This window comes from Achroia grisella, unplaced genomic scaffold (genome assembly GCF_030625045.1).
Source record: "Achroia grisella isolate CSIRO2021 unplaced genomic scaffold, CSIRO_AGI_Agris_v1 utg970, whole genome shotgun sequence".
Classification (NCBI taxonomy): Eukaryota; Metazoa; Arthropoda; class Insecta; order Lepidoptera; family Pyralidae; genus Achroia; species Achroia grisella.
In genome coordinates, this window is record NW_026713076.1 from 801,165 (window position 1) to 826,378 (window position 25,214).

At 41.0% G+C, this 25,214-nt stretch overlaps 1 protein-coding gene and 1 pseudogene across 1 annotated transcript in view; both read right to left on the minus strand.

Annotated features, from left to right (window-relative positions):
- Window positions 1-25,214, minus strand: part of LOC131854148 (intermembrane lipid transfer protein Vps13D) — an 83,604-nt gene that overhangs the window by 33,690 nt on the left and 24,700 nt on the right. Inside the window, 23 exon segments of the mRNA XM_059205281.1 lie at window positions 547-717; window positions 1,642-1,861; window positions 3,507-3,644; window positions 4,418-4,542; window positions 4,621-4,782; window positions 5,676-5,854; window positions 6,074-6,223; window positions 7,284-7,479; window positions 8,483-8,645; window positions 9,276-9,576; window positions 14,977-15,118; window positions 15,291-15,545; window positions 16,152-16,385; window positions 17,372-17,514; window positions 17,974-18,181; window positions 18,886-19,047; window positions 20,461-20,604; window positions 21,202-21,364; window positions 22,344-22,511; window positions 23,025-23,210; window positions 23,736-23,857; window positions 23,860-23,966; window positions 24,779-24,920. Coding sequence (XP_059061264.1) covers window positions 547-717; window positions 1,642-1,861; window positions 3,507-3,644; window positions 4,418-4,542; window positions 4,621-4,782; window positions 5,676-5,854; window positions 6,074-6,223; window positions 7,284-7,479; window positions 8,483-8,645; window positions 9,276-9,576; window positions 14,977-15,118; window positions 15,291-15,545; window positions 16,152-16,385; window positions 17,372-17,514; window positions 17,974-18,181; window positions 18,886-19,047; window positions 20,461-20,604; window positions 21,202-21,364; window positions 22,344-22,511; window positions 23,025-23,210; window positions 23,736-23,857; window positions 23,860-23,966; window positions 24,779-24,920 — 3,981 coding nt within the window.
- On the minus strand, window positions 12,741-14,694 carry LOC131854114 (putative nuclease HARBI1; annotated as a pseudogene).

The window sequence follows — 25,214 nt, forward strand, 5'->3', positions numbered from 1 at the left end:
GTGTAATGTTTTTTTATTGATTTAATGATATTTTAGGCACAATTTAAAAAATATATTAACATTCTGCTATTCACTATATAAACTGTAAGTCAGCAAAATTTCATACCCCTTATTCCGTTAAAATTTCGAAAAAAAAAGGGTACAAATTATTTATGACCCAAAATTGCCAGGAGCGCGGTTGCGCTCCCAAAATCAGTTGCCATCTAGCTCTCCGCAGAGAAGATATGATTACAATTGGGCAAGTTTTCAAAGCGATACAGATTTTTTTCAGGAAAGGGTATATGACATAAAAATTGACTATTTTTCTTGGCATTTATAACCTATGCACTCAAACGGATAAAAACCTTATGCACAATATAAATAGAAGTGTAAATCCAATGGATGTTATATGTCCGGTGTGCGTACGTACGTGCAGCGGCTATTTCTCTTGGCAATTTTAGGCATACATGAGTAAACCTATGATACTCAAACGGATAAAAACCTTATGTACAATACAAATAGAAGTGTAAATCCAATGGATGTTATATGTCCGGTGTGCGTACGTACGTGCAGCACGCGGTCGGCGTGGAGCGCGACGTGCAGGGCTGCGGGGTCGACGATGGCGAGCGCGGTGTCGTCCTCGAGCCCCAGCACGCACGAGAACACCTCCAGCTCGTTCACCTCCATCACCACCGGCCGCCGCGCGTCCCACGGACGGTACGTGATCACCGTCGTGCTCTATGTACCCCACCCCACCCATACACGATAATATTAGCTTGTTGTCCAACAAACATCGTTTATTAAAAAAAAGTCAATAGGTCTTTTATGGGAATAGGTACAAAAATTTACAATAAGATACCAAATTATACATTAGAATTACCCTTAAATAGAATAGAATAGAATAGAAAATCATTTATTCAAATAAAATTACATTGAAGCACTTTTGAATAGTCATTACATTTTTTTTTTAATCTACCGCTCGTTCGGAAAGCTGTCTCATCACAAGAAGTACGAGCAAGAAACTTGCGTGTTGCTTTTTTAAATAATTTTATTATTACTTTACATTTTTAAAATGAATTCATAACATCTGTTAAATCATATTTACTGAGCAAAGCCTATTACTCACTAAACGATTACTTGAATGACGAGCGTGCATGGCAATAGTTGTTCATGCACTGAATTTTCATTTACTGTTAGACATAGACACCTATATAGATATACATTGTAAATAAACTGGCTTTAAAAAAAAGTAATTCAATTGAGTTTCTTGCCAGTTCTTCTCAATTGGATCTATATACCGAACTGGATGGTAGGGAAAAAATTAAAATTTGACGTTCATAAGCGGCTAAAATGTCCTACATGAATAAATGATTTTTGAATTTGAATTTGAACCTGGTGGACGTTAACCCCTCCAGGACTATGTTCATGTGTGTGTCATGTGATTGATCAATCAATGATGATTTTGTAAAATGTCTACTTTTGGTAAATTTGAGCGTGTATTTTCAATGGTAAGTTTTTAATATTTTAACGGCAATCATCATTGTAGTTTTGAATTACAGTTTGACTAATTTCTCCTTATTCTTATTGTATTTCTCCAATAATAAGTGCCAAAGTATCGCAAAAACAAAATTGAATTTTAATAAAAGAAGAGTCAGGCCATACCCTGAGTATGACCGCGTTGGTGTCCCAGACGGAGGCGTCCTCGACCAGCACCAGCTGGGAGTCGGTCACGTTCAGCTTCAGCTCGAACTGGGCCGCCGCGGGCCGCGCCTCCCCCGCCCCCGCCCCCGCCCCCGGCCCCGCCCCCGGCCCCGCCCCCGGCCCCGCCCCCGGCCCCGCCCGCACCACGCGCGCCACGTGCACCGGCGGACATGTCTCCTCACTGTTGCATAATATTAGGAGTCAACACAAGTACGATATTTTTTCTGTTTATTCTGACACATACAACAATTAAAAATCATATATATATATATATAATGCAGTATTACTAAAACTAAGACATTTAGTATCGAGACTCAAAATGAAAGTAGTATTGACTAAAAGTATCGCTTCGTTTTTTTTTTTTATACTACTATGGTGGCAAACAAGCATACGGCCCATCTGATGGTAAATGGTTACCGTAGCCTATGGACGCCTCGTTAACATTACTATGATGCGTATGATAGTTTATATTAGTCCGGGTGATTTTTTTATGGATGATAATAGAACGGTGCACCCATCTGCGCTAACGGTTTACGCTGGCGGGGCACCAGTGGAGAATGATAAGATGAGCATGAGGTCAGGTCAGTTAGCCCATCGTGACAAATTCACCAAGAAGTTATCACGATGGTTTCCAGGGGGAACCGCGGTCAACCTGACATGGTACATTGCTAGCAATAAGATCATCTGTCCACATTACTAACAATCCCCTTTCCCCCTAGTCTGGGTGATTGGTATATATATTATATAGTAACAAAACAATGTATTTATATCAGTTGCATAGTACCCATGACACAAGCTCTGCTCAGTGTAAGAATCCTGAGTTATTATTATAACGCTAACACCGTTTGGTCCTTCAAGCCGGATTACAACATGTACAGGAAGTCTATTCATATATATATTATGTATAAAAAAAAAATGTATTTATATCAGTTGTTTAGCACCCATAACACAAGCTCTGATTAACTCGGGACAAAATGTGTGATTTAACCTGGGTTACTATTATTATTATATTAACCGTTTGGATCTTCGAGCCGGATTACAACATATACATGAAGTCTATTCATATATATATTATGTATCAACAAAAAATGTATTTATATCAGTTGTTTAGCACCCGTAACACAAGCTCTAATTAACTCGGGACAAAATGTGTGATTTAACCTGGGTTACTATTATTATTATATTAACCGTTTGGATCTTCGAGCCGGATTACAACATATACATGAAGTCTATTCATATATATATTATGTATCAACAAAAAATGTATTTATATCAGTTGTTTAGCACCCGTAACACAAGCTCTAATTAACTCGGGACAAAATGTGTGATTTAACCTGGGTTACTATTATTATTATATTAACCGTTTGGATCTTCGAGCCGGATTACAACATATACATGAAGTCTATTCATATATATATTATGTATCAACAAAAAATGTATTTATATCAGTTGTTTAGCACCCGTAACACAAGCTCTGATTAACTCGGGACAAAATGTGTGATTTAACCTGGGTTACTATTATTATTATATTAACCGTTTGGATCTTCGAGCCGGATTACAACATGTACATGAAGTCTATTCGTATATATATTATGTATCAACAAAAAAAAATGTATTTATATCAGTTGTTTAGCACCCGTAACACAAGCTCTGCTTAACTCGGGACGAAAAGTCTGAAATCAAAATGTGTGCCTTGACCTGGGTTACTATTATTATTATATTAACCGTTTGGTCCTTCGAGCCGGATTAGGACAAGACTATATAAAAAAATACATCTCTATATGTATATCCGTCTTGTGCAGTATTTAAAATAATAAACCACGTACAGGTGCTGTTGGTCAGGGTCCACGGGCGGTGATGGGGGTTGCATGATGAACTGATTGGCCGCCTCCCACCAATCCAGGATCGCCATCAGCCGCATATTGTTCACTAGTATAGTGTACGCGGAGGAGTCGCGACGCTTTCTGACAACAAAATGGAATTATATTTGTTTACTAGCTACTCGCCCCCGCTTTGCACGGGTGTACATGTATTATATATATAAACCTTCCTCTAGACTCACTCTATCTATTTAAAAAACCGCTACAAAATCTGCTTCGTAGTTTTAAAGATTTAATCATATATAGGGACAGGCAGCGACAGCGACTTTATTTTATACTATGCAATGATAACTAGCGACACACCTCGGCTTCGGACGGGTATGTAACAAAAATTCTAAGAAATATAATATTTAAATATTTATTTCTCACACTCATTTCCACTTTTAATACTAAAACTATATACATTTCATTACATTATCATAGTTTCCTTATGGATCCATAACGTTTTTGAAAATATTCTGTTTTCACAAATAACACAGGTTCCAAACGATAAAAGAATTTTTAGAATAGGACCCGTAGTTTCGAAGCCTATTCAATGCAAATCTCCCTCTTTGTAATATTGGTAATAAGTTTTAGTAAAAGTATACAAAAATCTGTATTACATGTCTGTGTAATAGTATTACCTGTAGCAACAGTCAATAAAATACGTTCTGGCTTGACTATTAGACAGATCAGCCATGTATCAAAATAGTCAGCGAGGGAGGAGTAATGAGTGAGGGGGGAGTAGTGAGTGAGTGACGGAGGAGTAGTGAGTGAAGGGGGTATTGAGTGAAGGGGGGTAGTGTGTGAGGGGGGGGGGGGGGTAGTGAGTGAGGGAGGAGTAGTTAGTGAGGGGGAAGTAGTGAGTGGGTTTTTACCTGGCATGCACTTCTGCCTGCACGCTGTGCCGCTGCTCGGCCATGGGCTGCACGATGTGGCTGAACACATTCCCGCGCCGGTTGGCAGGCTCCTCCGAGTACCGCGTGTCGCTCACCAATATCTCCTGCAAGGTACAATAGAATCCAATGGAATTTATTTAGGTCTCTGATCTTGGTTCCATTTTATAGATAGCGGTGTGTACCTGCGAGACGAGGTCGATGTCCTGGCCGAGGTCGGAGTAGGTCTCTACGAGCAGCCGCGACTTGATGAAGTTGACGCAGGCGAGCGGAGCCCGCAGCCCGGGCGGGCACAGCTCCACGCGCACGTCCTGCAGCTCCAGCCGCACCGACACCGTCGTCCACACCTGCCACGCAACGTGCCACGCGGCGGGGATTAATAATAATAATAATCATCTCAGGACAATTCACACAGCGCCATCTAGACCCCAATTAAGCTAGCTAAAGCTTGTGTTATGGGTACTAGATAACTGATATATATACATAGATATATTTTTTTTGTAAATACATATATATTATACATAGAAAAACCCAGACCGATACAAACAATCATACTCATGAATATAAATCTGGTTACATATACTGCATCTAAATCGAATTGTTATATATAACCCAAAGGTGACCTCCACGCTGTTGACTGACATAGTGATCTAATCGGTACGCACTGTGACTTTTTATTTTTACCTATCCCAAACCACTGGACTAAATATATATATCGGTGACTGATATAATTATGGCATTTGAAATTTGATGAAATTTGGCATGCAGGTAGGTGTTATGACGTAGGCATCCGCTAAGAAAGGATTTTGACTAATTCTACCGCCAAGAGGATAAAATAAGAGATGAAAGTTTGTATGAAACTTTTTCAATGTTTGTATGAAAATTGCAGGATGTAAATGTATTAGTCTGAACCTATCAGTACCTAATGGAACGAAGAAATTAAGACGAACAAAATAATTTTTATTTCTTTAGGCTACTTTTATTTTAGAAAAATAAAGTTAAATTCCACGCGGACGAAGTCGCGGGAACAGCTAGTAGACCATCGACCATCAGAGGTAAGGCGGTGTGCTAAACCGCTAGACCACCGAGGCCGTCATGAGATGAAAGATGAAAGATGCTATGCTTGTATTGTGATGACTAATTGAAATAACGGTGGCGGGCCGGCAGATATATACACATATATATTTAAAACTATACCTACTTTCTCATATAGACCAACCAATAGTGTGGTGTGTGGTACCTGTTCGTGGTGTGCGGGCGGGCGCGGCTGGTGGGCGGGGTGCGCGGGGTGCGCGGGTTCGAGGTCGGTGAGGTCCTCCCCGAGGTTGTGGGCCAGCACGCCGCGCACCACGCGGTACTGCGGCGGCTGCAGCGAGCACGACAGCGTCGTCAGCGTGCCCACGATGCTCATGTCCGCCACTGTCGCCACCACACGTGACAATATCATCAATATCTTTACATGCACAAATAGTGCAGTTTACAAGGGATAAAGTTAAAATAATACTCAATATCCCAATTTACAAGTCACTAATAACTTTTTTGTAATTAAAATAAGTCATTTTGTATTTTTCAATCCGGCTCGAAGGATTAGTACTAATTTATAACAGATATTTGTAATGTCAATGAAAAAATAAATACCGTTATGGGTGCGCGAGAGGTTGTATTCTATGTGGAGGTGGAGGCTGGCGGGGCGGTGCAGCAGCGGCGCCCCGCGGGCTCGGCGCGGGCTGCAGCGCAGCGACACGCCCTCCAGCGACACCGCCTGCACCTCCAGCAGCTCCGGACACTCTGTGTCCACACCACCACGACGTCCATTACTCACACTGTCTCACTAACTCGCACTATCTCGGACCGTCAAAACTTATGCTGATTTAAGACGCATTCACGAATACTAATGTAGCGGTATTTGAGTGTGCAAAAGTTTTGTAGTCTATAAATCGACGGCCTCGGTTGTCTAGCGGTTTAGCACACCACCTCTTTTACGAAGGCCGCGGGTTCAAATTCACGAACGAATTCATGAGTATGACAGTTTGGGCGTATTTTATATATATTATATAATATGTATTTTCTAGGCTGTTAAAATTATATGAACTCGTATAGTTGCCTCGGTTGATAATTAAAAGACGCGTACACGCAATAAGTAAACATATTGATTGACACGATTGAGTACGCACCTCAGTGCGTACGGATAAGCGACGGACTCGAAATATCACGAGTTGTCGGCAGTTAAGGGGTAGAAGTGATGATACAGATTTGCATGAGAATAGAATAGAATAGAAAAGTATTTATTCTAATAAACTTAATTTAAGCACTTTTAAACAGTCATAACAATTTGTTTTTTATCTACCACTCATTCGGAAAGCTGTCTCATCACAAGAAGAACGAGCAAGAAACTTGTGTGTTGCTCTTTTAAATAATCTTTGTAAGTTTACATTTACAAGTCGAAACGTGTGAATACAAACTACCAACCAGCACAAATTTTTGGGTCAAATATAAGTGTACAATTAGATTAAATCAGTCGTAGTAATAAGAGCAGACCAGTCCCTACAAGCAGCACTCGTTCACGAGTATGACGGACGAGCCAGCCATTTCTGCGCTTGACCATATTTTAGGGAGCCGAATGATCCGGCCCACCACGCCGCCACACGTCACATCGAGTCGGCGCACTTCATACAAGTTTGTATAAAAATAAGTACACATATTTTCTACCCTGTTAAAATGAACTCTCGTAGTTACAGTTAACGGGTAGCAGTGACGGCACAGATGTGCATAGTGGTCGGCGACCATGCCGATCACGGGGTTCAAACCTCAGGCGTTGAAGTTGAGGGATTGCAGCGGCAGTACCGACCTGCGTGGGGGTCTGCGCGCACGCTGACGGTGTGCGGGTGTCCGGCCGGGAGGAACCGGTTGGTGAGCCGCAGCCGGGACAGCTGCGCGGCCAGCGCGGCGCGCGCCCGCCCCGACACCGGCACCACGATCTCCGGCGCCTCGCAGCGCACGCGCAGCCTCCGCCGCCCCCCGCGCCGCGCCGCCGCCGCAGACACCTGCCCACCGCCGCCCACGCCACTCGTTAACAAACTCAATCGTGTCACCGCACGCTTTACATGGCGAGTACGTACACTTTATTACACTTTATTTTACACCAATATTATACCTATCAAATATATCGAATGGTACATAAATATTTTTAAGAGTTATTTATTGTTCGTCACACATTATACATATATATATCGACAGCCTCGGTGGTCTAGTGGTTTAGCACACTGCTTTACTATCCGATAGTCGTGGGTTCGATTACATGAATACAAACATTTGTATTCATGAGTATGATTGTTTGCATCGGTCTGGGTATTTGCTATGTATAATATGTATTTATTTACAAAAAAAAATTTATCCATGTATTAATATCAGTTGTCTAGTACTCATAACACAACCTCTAATTAGCTTGGGACTAGATGGCGCTGTGTGAATTGTCCTGAGATATTATTATATATTATTCTCGTACTGTTACATGTTTAAAAAGACTTATTGTCTGTGTAACGCTAGAAAATATGTTTGTATACTCTTAAATATATATATATTTGTATTGATTTTATAATACTTAAAAAAAATACCGGCCATTCTAAATGTCTGCTGACTAGATTTCAATTATAGATATAACATATACTGTACAATACTTCCACATAATAATTTATAAATAGCATCTACTGTTCTATTATCTACTGTCATATTATGACAGTTGCTACATGTCAATGTCAGGTTCACCATTTTTGCTTCTTGTTCAGATTGTCGAGCATCTATATGCCACATTACTTTGTGTATTTCTATAATATACAATAATTCAGAAATATAAACTACTAACTACTCGCCCCGGCTTCGCACGGGTGTACCTGTATTATATATATAAACCTTCCTCCTGAATCACTCGTATCTATTAAAAAAAACCGCTTCAAAATCCGTCGCATAGTTTTAAAGATTCAAGCATACATAGGGACGGACAGACAGCGACAGCTACTTTGTTTTAAACTATGCAATGATTCTAATTACCTTCCGTCTAGCCTGCAGTATGACCTTGCGCAGCAGGCTGAAATCCCTTGCAAACGCCCGTAACTCCTGCACGAACCGCTTGGTGTGAACGTACGTCATCGGGCCCATCTCGATACTCAGGCTGGTCTCGTATCCTGCTTCCTCAGCTTCCGCGGCACTCAATCTGTATTGTTAAGAAGAAAATATCCGTCCAAAAATATGTTACGTATTTTTAAGTAAGTAAGTCATTTATTCGCATTACAGACAGATATGCACATAATAAAGCCACAGTGATATTCGAAGGCTACGCTGTAAAATGCTTTTTTTCAGTAGGCATGGAAGTTTTATTAATAAACCTAATATATATAACTCAAAGGTGACTGACATAGTGATCTATCAACGCGCAGCTCAAACCACTGGACGGATCGGGCTGAAATTTGGCATGCAGGTAGATGTTATGACGTAGGCATCCGCTAAGAAAGGATTTTGATTAATTCTACCCTCAAGGGGATAAAATAGGGGATGAAAGTTTGTAAATTTTAAACCGATCGGACTGAGACTGCATTGACAAGCTTGTATTTACATATATTAATACATTATAACAATTACATACATATTAGATATTCAGAATATAACAATAAAATATCTGAAAGTAAAATTACAGACTACGGATATATCATCTTAATTTTCCGGAATTGCAATGTGTTGCAATTGTGGTGCTGTTTCAGTGCAATAAGTACATCTATTCCACACAAATACTGTCTGGAAAGCTTTCACTCTGTACGATATAGTCGTGTACGCTCCGGACACGTACCTGTGGTACTGGAAGGAGAGAGCGCGGCGCGCGTGCGTGGTGAAGCGGTCTCGCCACAGCGCGGCGGCGGGCGACAGGTCAGTGACCCTGAGTGCCCCCAGCCGCCCCCTGACGGAGCGCGCGCCCCCCGCGCCCCCCGCTCCCCCCGCTCCCCCCGCGGGCCCCGCCGTGGCCTCGATGGAGACGCGCGAGACCAGCGCACGGCAAGTCTCCGCGCCGCCGCGCACCAGCACCGCCGCCAGCGACCGCACCGACACCTCCGTCTGTGTGCTGCCGCCCTCCGCCCACACAGACACGCCCTCTGACGACAATACGCGCCTGGTAGTTAGCGATCACATCCTCTGCACGTTATACACGCCTGGTACATGACGATTGTTCATACACGGAATCTTCATTCAATGTTAGTCATAGACACCTACTACTACACATATAAGTACATAATAAAACTGGTTTTAAAGAAAAGGAATTCAATTGAGTTTCCTGCCAGTTCTTCTCAATTGAATCTGTACACCGAACTTTGAATTTGTATACGGAATTGGACTGTAGCCAAAAAAATATTAATATAAAAGTTTGACGTTCATAAGCGACTAAAATGTCCTGCATAAATAAATGATTATTGATTTCATTTATATAACTTTTTTAATACATTTCATTGAAGGAATACGAAGTACTTTTTTCAACCAATAAAACATTATCTTAAATCAATTTTAGGAAATGTTTTATTACAAACTACCTTCAATTTTAGTAGAGTTCCTTAGCTCTCCTATATTGTAGTAACTATTGACTTAGGTACATAACACTTCCATTCTGCGAAATAGAAATATGATCATGGATGTCACAGTATATTTTATAAGGTTCTAATACTGGGCAAGATTATATTAATTCATCCGAAACAATACAAATTGTGTAGAATAACACAATACTCACTTAAATTGTAAATTTTTATATGTCAGCATAGTGCAATAGGTCAACTAAAGTCAAATTCAAATTCAATATCATTTATTCATGTAGGACATAGTACCGCTTATGAACGTAAAATTTTTTCCCTACCGTCCAGTTCGGTATATAGCTCCAATTGAGAAGAACTGGCAAGAAACTCAATTGAATTACTTTTTTTTTAAAACCCAGTTTATTTACAATGTATATTTATATAGGTGTCTGTCTAACATTAAATAAAAATCTAGTGCATGAACAACTATTGTCATACACTCTCGTCATTTAAGTAATCGTTTAGTGAGTAATAGACTTTGTTCAATAAATATGATTTAACAGATATTTTGAATTTATTTAAGGGTAATTCCAATATGTATATATATGTATATATATGTATATATATATATATATATACGCGTCTTATTCATCAGCTCATTAGTTAAAACATTCATTAGCGCTATTGAAGGTTTATAGAAGTGCGTTATTCATAAACCTATTATAAAGCCTCGCTAACTAATAGAGGTTTATAGGACTGTTTTTATCATTATGTTGCAATCTTGACGTTGGACTGTTTTACCATATACGCAGGTGACGTAATCAGTGTTGCTATTTTAATTCTTCACCACTAAATCTAGCAGAATTAACTCCTCCAGTATTGAACAAATTATGTAAATTAATACATTTTTATACATTTTCCTATTGAATATATATAAAATTGTATTTTATTATTGTAATTGTATTTCTATTTAATAAAGTTAAGGGAAGATAGACTGTATTTTTACATAGTTTTTAAATATTACAATGATTTTTGGTTTAAATATGCATGTATTTTTAAGCAAATTTTTAATATAATGGTTTCAAGTAGTTTTATTAATTCATTAATATTGATTTAAATATTTTGTAAAACTAGGTTTCTTTGCTATATAGTGGATTCAATAAAACATCGTTGGCAACACTGGTTCTGTCAAAACGATTGTTTTATAAATTGCATGTTATAATTTACGATTGTTTTAATATAGTTACAATTCGTTGAATTAGAATTAACGGATTTATTACATATTACGGATTTTCATTGTCTAGTAAATTTTAAAATGGATAAACAAAAGAGAGCACGAAGCGAAAATTGGTTGGAAGACGACAAGGTAAGATTGTGTTTACTTATCAATATTTGTTATTTTTGTCCAGTTTTGGATCAACATTATTTTTTATGTACGACTTTGAATTTCACTTGTTTTAACTTTTTATTACATTCATTTAATGCATACCTTATTTTTGATAGAATTTATTGTTGGAATTGATCCGCGATCGTGTCGCCGTACTAGAGAATAAGAATACGGATACGAATACCAACAACTGTAAAAAGAAAGGATGGCTGGAAGTTATGGAGGTTATTTATTATTTGTAGAAGCTAGCCCGTAGATTAGGCGCGCTTAGTATAATTTTATATGTGAATTGTTATTGCTCATGTACTTACACTTCAATATATTTTTCAGTTTTAATGCAATGTGCAAAGGTAGCAGACGCACATTGCAACAAATAAAAACTCAGTGGGGAGTCATCAAAGTAAATAAAAAGAAAAATTTAGCAGACCAGAGGCGATCTCTGAATAAAACTGGTGCGCGCGACCACCTACTGTGACTGTTCCAGTGGACAGTACAGACATATTGGCATGGTTACCGCAGGAGTTTTACGTGGACACCAATCTATATGACTCTGACGCTAAAACAGGAATTCCAGATGATCATGTAACCTATTTTTTATTTTTTCATTGCATATAATATAAAAAGTAAAGGTAGTAAGTGTAGGTTCATTAATCATTGTGTTCATATTTCAGATAAATGAAATAGATGTACCTGTTAGCGCTGTAAGTAATATATAATATGTAGTATCTATTATATCATGACATCAATGAACTCAGCATAATGTATATTATATAACATATATATATTATTTTTATAAAAGTACATGTGTAATTAAAAGATTCCAGACAAACCTAGAGAACCAAACTGAATGAAAAAGCCCGGAGATGCCAGAAATTATTTTGGAGATTGATGAAATTATTGAAAATGTAAGTAATATAGAACTTTTAAATATATTTTTGTGTGCTAAATGACTGGGACCAAAGATTATAAAGAGATGTTTGATATGATTGATTAAATTGGTTGGTATAATATGGTGTTTAATATACATAAATTTTGTTATTTCTTTTGTAGTCTCAAAGTGGCAGCACAAAAGAATATATTTCAAATGAAGGAAAGAAATGTAATAAAAAAAGAAAGGTACCCAAATAAATTTATACACCATAAAATACAAATATTTTTTATAATTAAATAATTGTTTTTTTTTTATTATACAGCTCACAAATACAAACAATTATATACAAAAAATAGCTGATACAGAGATCAAGAACAAAAATGAATTACATAATATACAAATGGATAATGAAAGAAAGAAAGCAAGAAATTTAGACTTGGAGTATGAAATTCTCCAACAAAAATTGATATTTTCTAGAAAGAAAAACAACAAGTATGTAGACAACTTGTAACAAGTTAAATATAAAATATAGTAAACAAAGTAAATTAACATAATTTATTTTATTAAAAATTATTTTGTATAAATGTATCCAAAATATATCGAGAGTGTCTTCTTACAGCACCATTGCCCATTCCTTCATCAATTTGATGTTGTGATTGAATGGTAACCTCTTCAAGATTCTCATATTCTGAAATTAATAATATTATTACTTTACAGGCCCATAATTTATTGAAAAATATAATGTATTGATACTTATCAAAATACAGCTTAAACAACAAGGATTAGAAAATGTCTGTATAACTATATTCAATGGATGACTGTGACTGCATCATATATCAGAAGATATAAATAACAACAATGTATAAACTACATTAAAACTTTGTCCTTTACACATAATCTGGATAAATAGTTTGAGTTACATATTCATAGCAGACCTGTTTCAAAAATAATTATATGGAAGATTTTTACAAAAATACATTTTCATATGAAGTCACAGGCAACCGCTAGTTGTAATAATTGTGTAACAGTGCAAATTATGAATGCACTGAAGTTGATAATCAAATATAGTAAACAAATTAGTGTTTGTACAAAAATGTATTGTAAATTTTTTGTAAAAATTGTGTTTATTAAATAATATTGAAATAAATAAAGTAGTGTTTCATTAAAAGAATTACCTAATATATCGTCATTCCTACTCATAGCGATATTGTGGAGCACAGCTAAAGCCACTATAACTGCCTTTCCATTTTCCAGCGATACACTTAATCCATGTAGTAAACATTGGAATCTCTGTTTCCACACTCCAAAACATCTTTCCACACTATTCCGTGTTTTGATATGGGCAGAGTTATACCTTTCTTCCTTTCTACATGCAGGATGCAAAATTGGTGAAAGGTAGGGCAGAAATATGAGTCATGGTAAACATGTCTAAAGTGACCATTATTAAACCTTTTTTATAATTGACTCAGTAAATATTCTACTGTCATGAGTACTGCCCCTCCATCTTGCTACAACATCTCTTATTACAAGTTTTGCATCACAGACAACCTAAAATCAAAATAATTAAGTACTTTATACATTTGTACATATATATATATATATATATAAACCTTCCTCTTGAATCTATTATAACCCCCCTTCAACATGCATTGTATAGTTTTAATGTGACTTTGTTTTATACTATGTAATGATAATTAGTTAATCAAACAATATAGATATGTTTTACACATAATACATAATTTTATCACCTGCACATTCAAAGAATAATATCCTTTCCTATTTATGTAATATTGGGCTGCATCACCACCTGTTTTTTAATTTTAATATGGGTACAGTCTATAGCCCCTGTAACCCCTGGAAAACCAGCCAGACTTTCAAAATTTGTCATACAAGACCGTTCCTCTGTGACAGTTTCTGGCATTTATATAAAAGTGGAAGCAAGCTGAGCAATTGCCTTTGCCACCCTACTACATATCCTACTAACTGTGGGTTGACTGAGTCCATGAAGATCAGCACAATCATCCTGAACCTATGAAATGAAAGATATCAAGATTAATTATGAGTTTGAATTGTATGAAAACTTACATATAAAAACTTACATTTTATATATATATAAATATATATGATATGTATTGTAAAAAAAACTTACCTCTCTTCGTCCCCAACACCTCAAAGCAGTTAACACTTGCAACTCTGGAGAAACGGCACCACCTCTGGGATCTTGTTTTAGTTGATCGTATACCAAGGAAATTATATAACAGTACTTTTATTGAATCGGTATTTATATTTAAAGCACTTATCTGGTAAAAGAAATGGATTGACTTTTTTTTAAATGTTTTTTTTTGACGTATTCTTGACATATCAATTAAATTAATTGTAGAAATGGTCGTAATTGCTTCCATTTTATTAATTAACGGAATAATTATTTCACAATTTTTAGGTTAAAATGCCGCTAAAGTAGGGAGTCGGCTCTGTTAACTTTATAGGCTCGCTATTTGACGTTTTGACTTTATCGGACCGCTATAGAGCGTTTATGAATAACGTTTTTCACTATCAGAGGTTTATCATAGGTTTATAGAGGGTTTATAGAACTGATTGCTAATGAACAGTTATAAGAGCTTTATATATATAGAGATTTTTATAAAGCCTTTATATATATGTATATATATATATATATATAGTCTTTATGGTCATCATTATAATAGTAAGTTTTTAATTGTCTCATATGTCTTACCGTTATGCTGCGGCTCGGGCGCGGGCTGGTCATCGGGCAGGTCGTCTCCAGCTATGCCGAAGAAGTCCAGCACGGTCACCCAGCTGTCGATGCTCACCACCAAGTTCAAGCAGTTGAAATCCACTTTCGTCAATTTCGATATCTATGGAATGGAGGTAAAGCAGGCACTAGTGACTTTTTTAGAAATATAGGCAAACTCGATAGCTCGGTAGGGACTTTATATTTGACAAGTGGATACGAGTGCCTTGAAAGAAGGGATGAGAGAAGGCACAAGCAAGAGTACCATTCCATCAGTATTCACATAAAATACTCACCTTGTTGTACTTCTCTTCGAATAGCGGATGTTGCGGGTCCCGTGTGTGTACTGACACCCAGACCAAGTTGTCGTCCGCGCTCAGCGACTCGTCGCCGTCGGGCTCCGCTCCCCCCGCGCCCCCCGCTCCCCCCGCGCCCCCCGCTCCCCCCGCACCACCCGCGCCCCCCGCGCCCCCCTTGGGAGCGCCGCACTCCGGCGAGCAGGGCGGCGTGGGCCCGCACTCGCTGTCGCGCTTCTTATATCGCAGCTGACTCTATTAACAAAAGACATTATTATAATCAATTGTCATTTTTGTATGCTCAAAAACAGTAAAAATATAGTCAATGTACAACACATTTATATAAAGTTGATCATAAATTTAATTTCTGCACAATACATATATAATAGATAAATGTTTTATAATTATATTTAACATTTGTATTCATGAGTATGATTGTTTGTATCGGTCTGGGTGTTTTCTATATACAATATGTATGTATTTACAAAAAAAAAATTATGTATTTGTATCAGTTATCTAGTACCAATAACAAGCTTTAGCTAGCTTAACTTGGGTCTAGATGGCGCTGTGCGAATTGTCCTGAGATTATTATTACTATTATACTACCTATAATTAAAAGGGAAGAAAATACTGCATGATCAAAATGCTCAAAATTAAACCCGGCAAATGTACTTACTATTACATATAACAACAATACAATAATAGTATTACTTATACACTGTGTAAATTAAAATTAAATAAATAGGAATTAAAATTTAAGTTCTATCTTCACTTCGAGAAAAATGCTACTTACAATTTTCATGCAAACGTAACTATAAAACGTCTCGTAATATAAGATATGCGTGCTCAGCACAGACCAACCTCCTTATCGAGCACGTTGAGCTGCCCGGGCAGCGAACCCGCGAGCCTGGAAGTCTGGTGCAGGCAGGACATCGGCGGCTGCTGCTGCTGTTGCTGCCACGCGAAGTCCGGGCACGACTTGGACACGAACACGGCTTTTGGCGGCACTTGCGGCGTGTGAGACACCATCATCATGCGGTGCTTCGAGTCTGGCTCCTTAGTCAGATCCTCCATGGTAATCGAGTGTAGTGATACCTGAGGTACATTCAATGTTGTTATTATTACTTTATATTTGTTTACATATTCAAAGTCAAATTCAAAATATCTTTATTCATGTAGGTCTATTACAGACTCTTATGATATGTCAAATCTACCGTCAGTTCGGAATGATTTCGAGATGAGAAGAACTGACAAGAAACTCAGCTCGTATTCTTTTTTAATGTTGTACATATTTACAATAATACTATTTCATTTAAATTCAAATTTGGGAGAATAGAGTGACCACCAGCATATGCTATATAAAAAAAAAAAAAACTAATCAGTGTTCGCAACCTGAACAGACCAGTCCCCACAAGCAGCACCCGTACACGAGTATGACGGATGAGCCAGCCATCATTGCACTCAACCATATTAGAGGGAGCACATCGACCTGGCCACCACGCCGCCACAAGTTTGAACTTTATAGCGAGCATGACTATTTCAAGTTACTCCACTACGTCATTTATATTATTTACAGCATAAACTGTACCAATCACAGTTTATTCGTTCATGTAGTTGATTTTTCCTATGAGAGGAAGGTAAAAGAGTTTTTGATTCATTTCATACATTTCAATCAACGTTCAATCATTAATCGTAACCAAGATGAAGATATTTTCTAATACAACTTTGAGATTGGTGCACCCGTGAGGGAGATAGTACGCGTTATCGATGGCCTGCAATCGTAGCGCCCGGTGAAATACATGATTCGTGATCTATAGTGACTGCAACATAACTGAAGTGTAAGGTAGATAGCTTATTTGAAGTGATATGTTGTTCAAACGCGTAGCCCGTTACAGCATGGTCTGGTGCGGCTGCGTGTTACCTGCAGCATGGTCTGGTGCGGCTGCGTGTTACCTGCAGCATGGTCTGGTGCGGCTGCGTGTTACCTGCAGCATGGTCTGGTGCGGCTGCGTGTTACCTGCAGCATGGTCTGGTGCGGCTGCGTGTTACCTGCAGCATGGTCTGGTGCGGCTGCGTGTTACCTGCAGCATGGTCTGGTGCGGCTGCAGCGCGCGGTAGTGCAGTGAGAAGTCAGCGAAGGCCAGCAGCACCAGGCCGCGCTCCCCCGCCCCCGCGTCCCGCTCCGCGCGCAGCTCCACGCGGAACGTCGACACCTCGAACTTCACTGAATACAGGACAGTTCATAATGTAATAGATCTGTAGCAGCATACAAGTAGTTTCCACACGTGCCACTTTTAGTCCTTGTAACTATTCTTCACCAGAAGACCAGAACATTTCAGTTAAACATACACTTCTATTCTGTCTTTCGACTGTATTGTTATACTAAAGGGACGTGTATATTTTAATACGACATTGTACGACGACGTGTACATTTTTACGACATTTTAATTAACTTGCAAAATAAATAATAATTCTTTACATTTGTGTACAGTAAAAGAATTACTTTTAGCAATTTTTTTAGAAAACAATATATTTCAACAACATAGGTACTATATATATATATCAAATATATTTGTTTAACAGTAAATTCAGCGTATTTTTATTTTGGACAGTCAAAGATACCTTACATTACATATATAATTCTATATAAGCAGATAGTGAAATAACATTTAGATTAACATACCGCTGAGCGCATTGTAGGCTGCGAGCGATGCCACCCGGGAGGGGGCGCGGTCTGTGGCCGTGGACTCGTTTGTGGGCGTGGCGGGGGCGGGGCCGGGGGCGGGGCCGGGGGCGGGGGAGGAGGAGGGTGAAGGGGCGGCGAGGACGGCGGCGCGAAGCGCGGGGTGCAGCTGCAGCGTAGGCACCGCAGATTCCGACAGCGATGATGTCTGTATGTAATAATATTTGAGGAATTTATACATTAAATTAATATTTATACGTTTAATATTTATACGTAAATCACGGGATCTTACCAAGTTTTATTTTTATTGAATTCCCGATATTTCGGTACTGTTTCAAGCGCCATGATCACGGGTAAAAAAGTTTATAAGATACCGTGATTTACCCTACATATAAATAATGACCGCGAGAACTTAAAACACTATATAGTATAATAATGTATATTATGGGACACAGTCACCTAGATACATCAAAATAATAATTGCATTTAATAATCTCTAGTAAGACAAATTCTTAATAACAATAATGAAGCTGAGTTAACTCAAAAATCATATAGAAATCTTTATTATATTAAACTTAATATTTAGCACTTTTCAATAGTCATATTCTTTATTCTACCACTCATTCGGAACACAGACTCATCACAAGAAGAATGAACAAACAACAGCTATGATCGGAGAATGCCTATATATATATATATATATATATATATATATATATATATATATATATATATATATATATATATATATATATATATATATATATATATATATATATATATAAATAATAAATTCTATAAAGTTATCACTACAGAAATTTACCAGAAAAACTTAATATGAATAAGAACTAAATGGTTGATAAAGTAGCAAATTTTAGTATTTTGAATAGCTGATATCAGTAGTAGACGTACGTGCGCGCCGTCGACGGTGGTGGTGGTGGTGGCGGCGGTGGAGCTGGTGGTGGTGTCTGCTGCGGGCGCGGTGAGCCAGCGCAGCGTGTCCAGCAGCTGCTCGTACTGCTCGCGGCGAGCTGACACCTGCAGCGGGCCCACCACCGCGCCGCTCACCTCGTACTGCGCGGACAACACAAATGTTACATATACTATTTTATAGTTATATGGGAAATGATTTTATTCAGTTCTGGTTCATCCGCAGGCCCTTATGGACCGCTGGGTTCGGGCCCCGAGCTTGCGCTCCTTACCCGGGCATCCTGTTGGAGTGAACCACCCCTACATCGTTCATTTACCGGCCGGAAGCCGAAAGCCGACTATTTTTAAATAGTCGGTTGGGGGGAAAGATTTCGCTCGCCGTGACGACTTGGCGCCGCCACGTCACAAAGACGTGATAACCCGGTGAAGAGTAAATTATGTGGGAGTAGAGTTGCGTCGGCGGGTGCACGTGGAGAAGGGCGAGGGTGCGCTTCGCGCCCGATATTCGCTAGAACATCGCGCGCGTCTACCGAACGACAAACTGCTCCAACGATGGAGTAGTTTGACTTTATAGTCATGGGCGATTACATTGATTTTGTTACCATTTTAAAACATAGAAAACTGAATTGAGAAACACGAAAGTAGATAAACGTATGAGAAACCAACACGGAGCTTCGTCTACGCCGATACAAAATTCAATAACGCACTCACTGCGCGTACGATGTCGTGCAGCACAGGCGAGCCGCACCTCCACCACCAGCAGCCGCTGCACCGAATGCGTTATGAGTCCGGGCGTCGTCCGGGCCGGTGCAGTGCAGCGCGAGCCGCACCTCCACGTACCTGCGTCCGGGCGTCGTCCGGGCCGGTGCAGTGCAGCGCGAGCCGCACCTCCACGTACCTGCGTCCGGGCGTCGTCCGGGCCGGTGCAGTGCAGCACGAGCCGCACCTCCACGTACCTGCGTCCGGGCGTCGTCCGGGCCGGTGCAGTGCAGCACGAGCCGCACCTCCACGTACCTGCGTCCGGGCGTCGTCCGGGCCGGTGCAGTGCAGCGCGAGCCGCACCTCCACGTACCTGCGTCCGGGCGTCGTCCGGGCCGGTGCAGTGCAGCGCGAGTGCACCTGCGTCCGGGCGTCGCACGAGCACGAGCCGCACCTCCACGTACCCGTCCGGGCGTCCGGGCCCTGCAGCGCGAGCGCACCTCCACGTACCTGCGTCCGGGCGTCGTCCGGGCCGGTGCAGTGCAGCACGAGCCGCACCTCCACGTACCTGCGTCCGGGCGTCGTCCGGGCCGGTGCAGTGCAGCACGAGCCGCACCTCCACGTACCTGCGTCCGGGCGTCGTCCGGGCCGGTGCAGTGCAGCACGAGCCGCACCTCCACGTACCTGCGTCCGGGCGTCGTCCGGGCCGGTGCAGTGCAGCACGAGCCGCACCTCCACGTACCTGCGTCCGGGCGTCGTCCGGGCCGGTGCAGTGCAGCACGAGCCGCACCTCCACGTACCTGCGTCCGGGCGTCGTCCGGGCCGGTGCAGTGCAGCGCGAGCCGCACCTCCACGTACCTGCGTCCGGGCGTCGTCCGGGCCGGTGCAGTGCAGCGCGAGCCGCAGCGCGGTGTCGTGCAGTACGGGCGAGCCTCCCGCCGCGTACACCTGCTGCACTGTTTGCTGTCCCCAGCCGTTCGCCAGCTTCTCGCTCACGTCCACCTGCCGCAAGACGCTTCCGTTATATCATATCATATATATATATTAAAATTTGCATGGTTGCCTAACCTAATAACCAAGAGGTAACGATCACTTGCACGTCTAGAAGCGCTAATGATTGTTGCGAAACAGTAATACGATGTTGTCGATTGAGATGATATCTATTACATTTGATAGTGAACTGATAAAATTATGTACTTTTTGACAGTTCACTGTCATCTCAAAATATCGGTCTTATATACCAAATAACAATAGGAAAATGTAAGGGATGGTTAAACAGTTTGTGCAGAGCATTAGTAACTAAATGTAAGGTGGGATGACGTAGTTTACACATGGCAGTGCTTAGTAGACAATATTTATTTTGTCTACTAGTCGTAATTAATTGCAAGTATTATATAGTGATCGTTGACTAAAACGCGCGCACTTCTAATAGCGTGTGAAAGAGGTGTCGATAAAGGTAGCTAGCGACCTTTATTTAGACGTATTTACGGTAATTTTCATAAGAATTTAACACTTAGAGATAATTAAAAAAATGCTTAAAACAAAGTTTATAGATTTGAATAGCTAAATGAATGAATAAATAAATGAATGTGTCCGTACCGAGAGCAGCGAGATGTCCCTGAGGTGCAGGTGGTAGCGGGCGCGTGTGGGCGGGCCGGGCCGGTTGGCGAGGCTCATGCGGCCCAGCCGCGCCACGAACGCCTCCCCCCCGCCCGCCGCGCGCGGCACCACCACCGCCGGGGACTCCACCTCCACGCTCACGCTGATCACGCCCGTCACAACACACCACTCGTTACACACACACATACCGCTGGCTACCACGTAATCAGCGTATGGTTTTTGTGTAATTAAAAGCAATAGGCAGATTGATAGTTTATCTTCTCATAATGAGGAGGTATGAAAATCAAAATTTTCTTAATGCCTTGTATGTTATAGAATATGGTAGGTCACGGTGATGGCAAAAAACGAAGATTTTTAGTCAATTGGATTTTATTTTCGATCACATAAATTTTATAAAAGTTCATTACAGATATGACGTGTGGTGTCGATCGCATCTAAGTACAGACTGCGTGGCGACCGTTGCGCCGGTTATAAGTTTTTAAAAACGACCACGACACCGCACGCAGAGACAATAACATAGACAAACATAATTTTAATTATTTTGTTTTTTGAGGCACAGAACGCGTCGCTTACAGCCTTAAAAAATAATAAACAGAACGGAACAAACAAACCGACAGACAGAGCGACAAAAATTGTAAAAAAGATGCGACGTGTAGTAAAAAAAAATAGAAACTCCAATTTTATTTATATTTTTGGAAAATACTCTCTGTACCAAAATGTACTATGTATACGTATTTATATTCATATGTATCTTCGCTGTAGTAAAAATGGTTATCACAACACAATGCGCGCGCGCGTCAATATTACAAACAGAACACAAACTAACGGACTCTAATATAATAATCTGTGCTTACGATGATACAGGGTAGATTTTGAACATATGTACAAATAATAGACTGACAATATGTACATAAAAATATTGATCTTATATACTACATGAAAATAGGAAAACGTCAAATTGGCAAAACCGAGCCACGACACCGCACGCGGAGGCAATAACATAGACAAACATAATTTTAATTATTTTGTTTTTTGAGGCACAGAATGCGTCACTTAACGAAACTGAGCCTTATGGCAAAACCCCCTATGCAGTGCAACATGTTGATATTAATTATAGGCACCTGAGCACGATGTTGTCGGAGTTGAGGTCTGCGGGCTCGTCCCGCGACAGCCCCGCGCTCACGGTGCGGCGGCGGGGCGCGGGGGGCGCGGGGCCGGCGGGGGGCGCGGGGGGGACGCCCTCCGACCACGGCGACGGCTTCGGGTTCGCGTACACCGACTCCCCCCTACAGTGCCACGTGTTCATATCATTATATATATAAATTGTATATATGGTCAATGTACAACATGTATTTGAAAAGAATACGAGCTGAATTTCTTGTCAGTTCCTCTCACCTCGAAATCATTCCCAACTAACGGTAGTATTGACATATCATAAGTCTGCAATAGACCTACATGAACAAAGATATTTTGAATTACGAATTTGAATAACTATGGCAATTTACCACAGAAATGCCGAAAACCCACCCCCTTCAGCCAGTAATCCTCCTTCATGAAAGTGGAGAGCACGTTGGTGGGGATCCGGACCACAAATACCTTGAAAGTCGCGTTGTGTCGACTCCAGCTGACCCTCAATGGCAAGTTACTCCTGGTTCGCATGTAATCGACAATGTCCTGCTCCTAGTGACGTAGTGTAATTTATGTTTTATACAGTAGAATAACGTTTAGATGAATATAGGGGTGCGTACCTGGCGGCGGCGGGGGCTGCGACGGGTGGTGCGGGCGGGGGTGCGGTGGCGGAGGGGTGCACGAGCCCGATGGCCATGTCAGCGGCGGCGGCGCGGATGGAGCGCGCCAGGTCGGCCAGGTACTGCTTGAACTCCGTGAGACACGACCGCAGCTCGCGCACCAGCGGCGCTGAGTGCGTGTACCACACGCTCGCCACGCGCACCGACACGTGCGCCTGCACCGCTGCGAACACCACCACGCTCATCACCACATGGATGACACGGTTTGTGTCATATCTTATTATTCTCATATGACAGAGGCATCATGGCGTCCCATACAGCGCAATCACCACGACCCCGGTCGATACTCCTATCGGTCCCCCGTGTAATTCAAATGGGGAGTGAAATTACAACAAGGCCTGAGCCAAGGTTCGAACCCCTAGTGGTGTCCTCAGACTAAAGTCGTATCCGTCGAGTGAGAGTTGGCCTTCAGTCGCTCCGTAAGTCCGCAGGTTTGGGGTGCTACCTACACTCCCCCCTACCGTCCGGTGAAACTGTAAAGACTAGCTGCGGCCAACAGTACTAGAGTAGTAAAATAAAAGACCGTCCTGTGGGTGAAAATGGCTAAGATAGTCGTATTATAAAGCCTAGTGAAAGGCAGTGGTTCCGAGGGTGGGTTGAAAAGCTGAAACCTCAAAATAAAAATATCAATTAAACCTACACACGTTACAAATAGCGGCCAGTTAAATCTACATTGTAGATAGGTTCTAAAACTAAAATACTTACTCGGCGCGTCGCTATCCTCGGTCGTCTCGACCGTTCTGGTGACGTGGAAGAACAGCGCCTTCTCGTCATCCCCGGCGACGTCGTGGTGGTGAGAGTGGTGAGGGTGGTGAGGGTGGTGGCGGTGGTGGGCGCGGCCTGCGGACAGCACGCGCGAGTGCAGGCCGGCGCCCTCGCACAGAGACACCACCTGCACGCCGCCCAGCGAGCCCTCCACCTCCACGCTGCTCCCGTCTGTACCACAGCATACGTTATTTATTTTAAGAATCAATATAGAAACGTTCTATAGCGTCCTAGCGTGAGCGATAGCTGCGCCTGGCTAGTAATGGACTAACAGAGAAAATATAATCTCTCGACTCCTTCGCATTACATCAATATATATATATATATATATTCGCATTATATAAATTTCATGTAATTGTTCAACGAAATCAACTCTGCAACCTACTCCGTTACAAACAGTTTGTAGTTAAGTACATTCCACACATATCAGCAATAATAATGTACTTAGTAAGTAAGTAGTATATATGGATTGATTATTATAACAAACGGGACAGTCTACTCAAATATCATTTGTGTAACACCACCCTTATAACTCTAGCGGACGCGCTCCTATTATAAAATTGTTTCAAAATATATATACATACTTATAATTAACAATTAACTAATCCCTAATTCCAACTTAAGTATCAGGTAGTTAATTTTAAACTTTCGTGTTTAATATACATTATTTAAATTATTAACCGGGTCTTAAAACGAATAATTTTATGGCAAATAAAGGTATTTACCTCTCTCGACGTTTCGACTAGGTTGCACTAGCCGTGGTAGAGTAACAGCGATGTCAATGTAGATAGGTGACAGCAGTTTTTTCTTCATCTACCGTCACTAGATTGTTTAACGAAAGTTCGCGACACACAGCACTCACGGTATCCGTACACTTATTGACTATTGATGCTACTGAGAGGTAAATACCTTTATTTGGCATAAAATTATTCGTGTTAAGACCCGGTTAATAATTTAAATAAAGTATCAGGTAGTCTCCTCACCGAGCGTAGCCTGTATCTTGGCCTCCGCCACGGTGGCGGTGGCGATCTTCCTGGCCACCAGGTTCCCGTCGTGGACCGCCGCGCGCAGCAGCAGCACGCCCAGCCGGTGGAAGTCGAACGTGATCTCGGTGCGGACCTCCTTCTGTATTCACAATTACTTTACGTTAGAACGTGTATCTAAATCACTAGCAGATTCAGACCGCTCGTGATTCTCTCCCTGCTCAGCCAAATCTTTAGATACACGGTAGGAACCGGTGCGAATCTCCTTCTGTATTCACAATTACTTTACGTTAGAACGTGTATCTAAATCACTAGATACAAGATACACGTTCTAATGTAGAAGTTATGATCTCGGTGCGGATGTCCTTCTGTATTCACAACAACTTCTACGTTAGAACGTGTATCCAAACCTGCAGGCTGCTACCAGATTTAACTG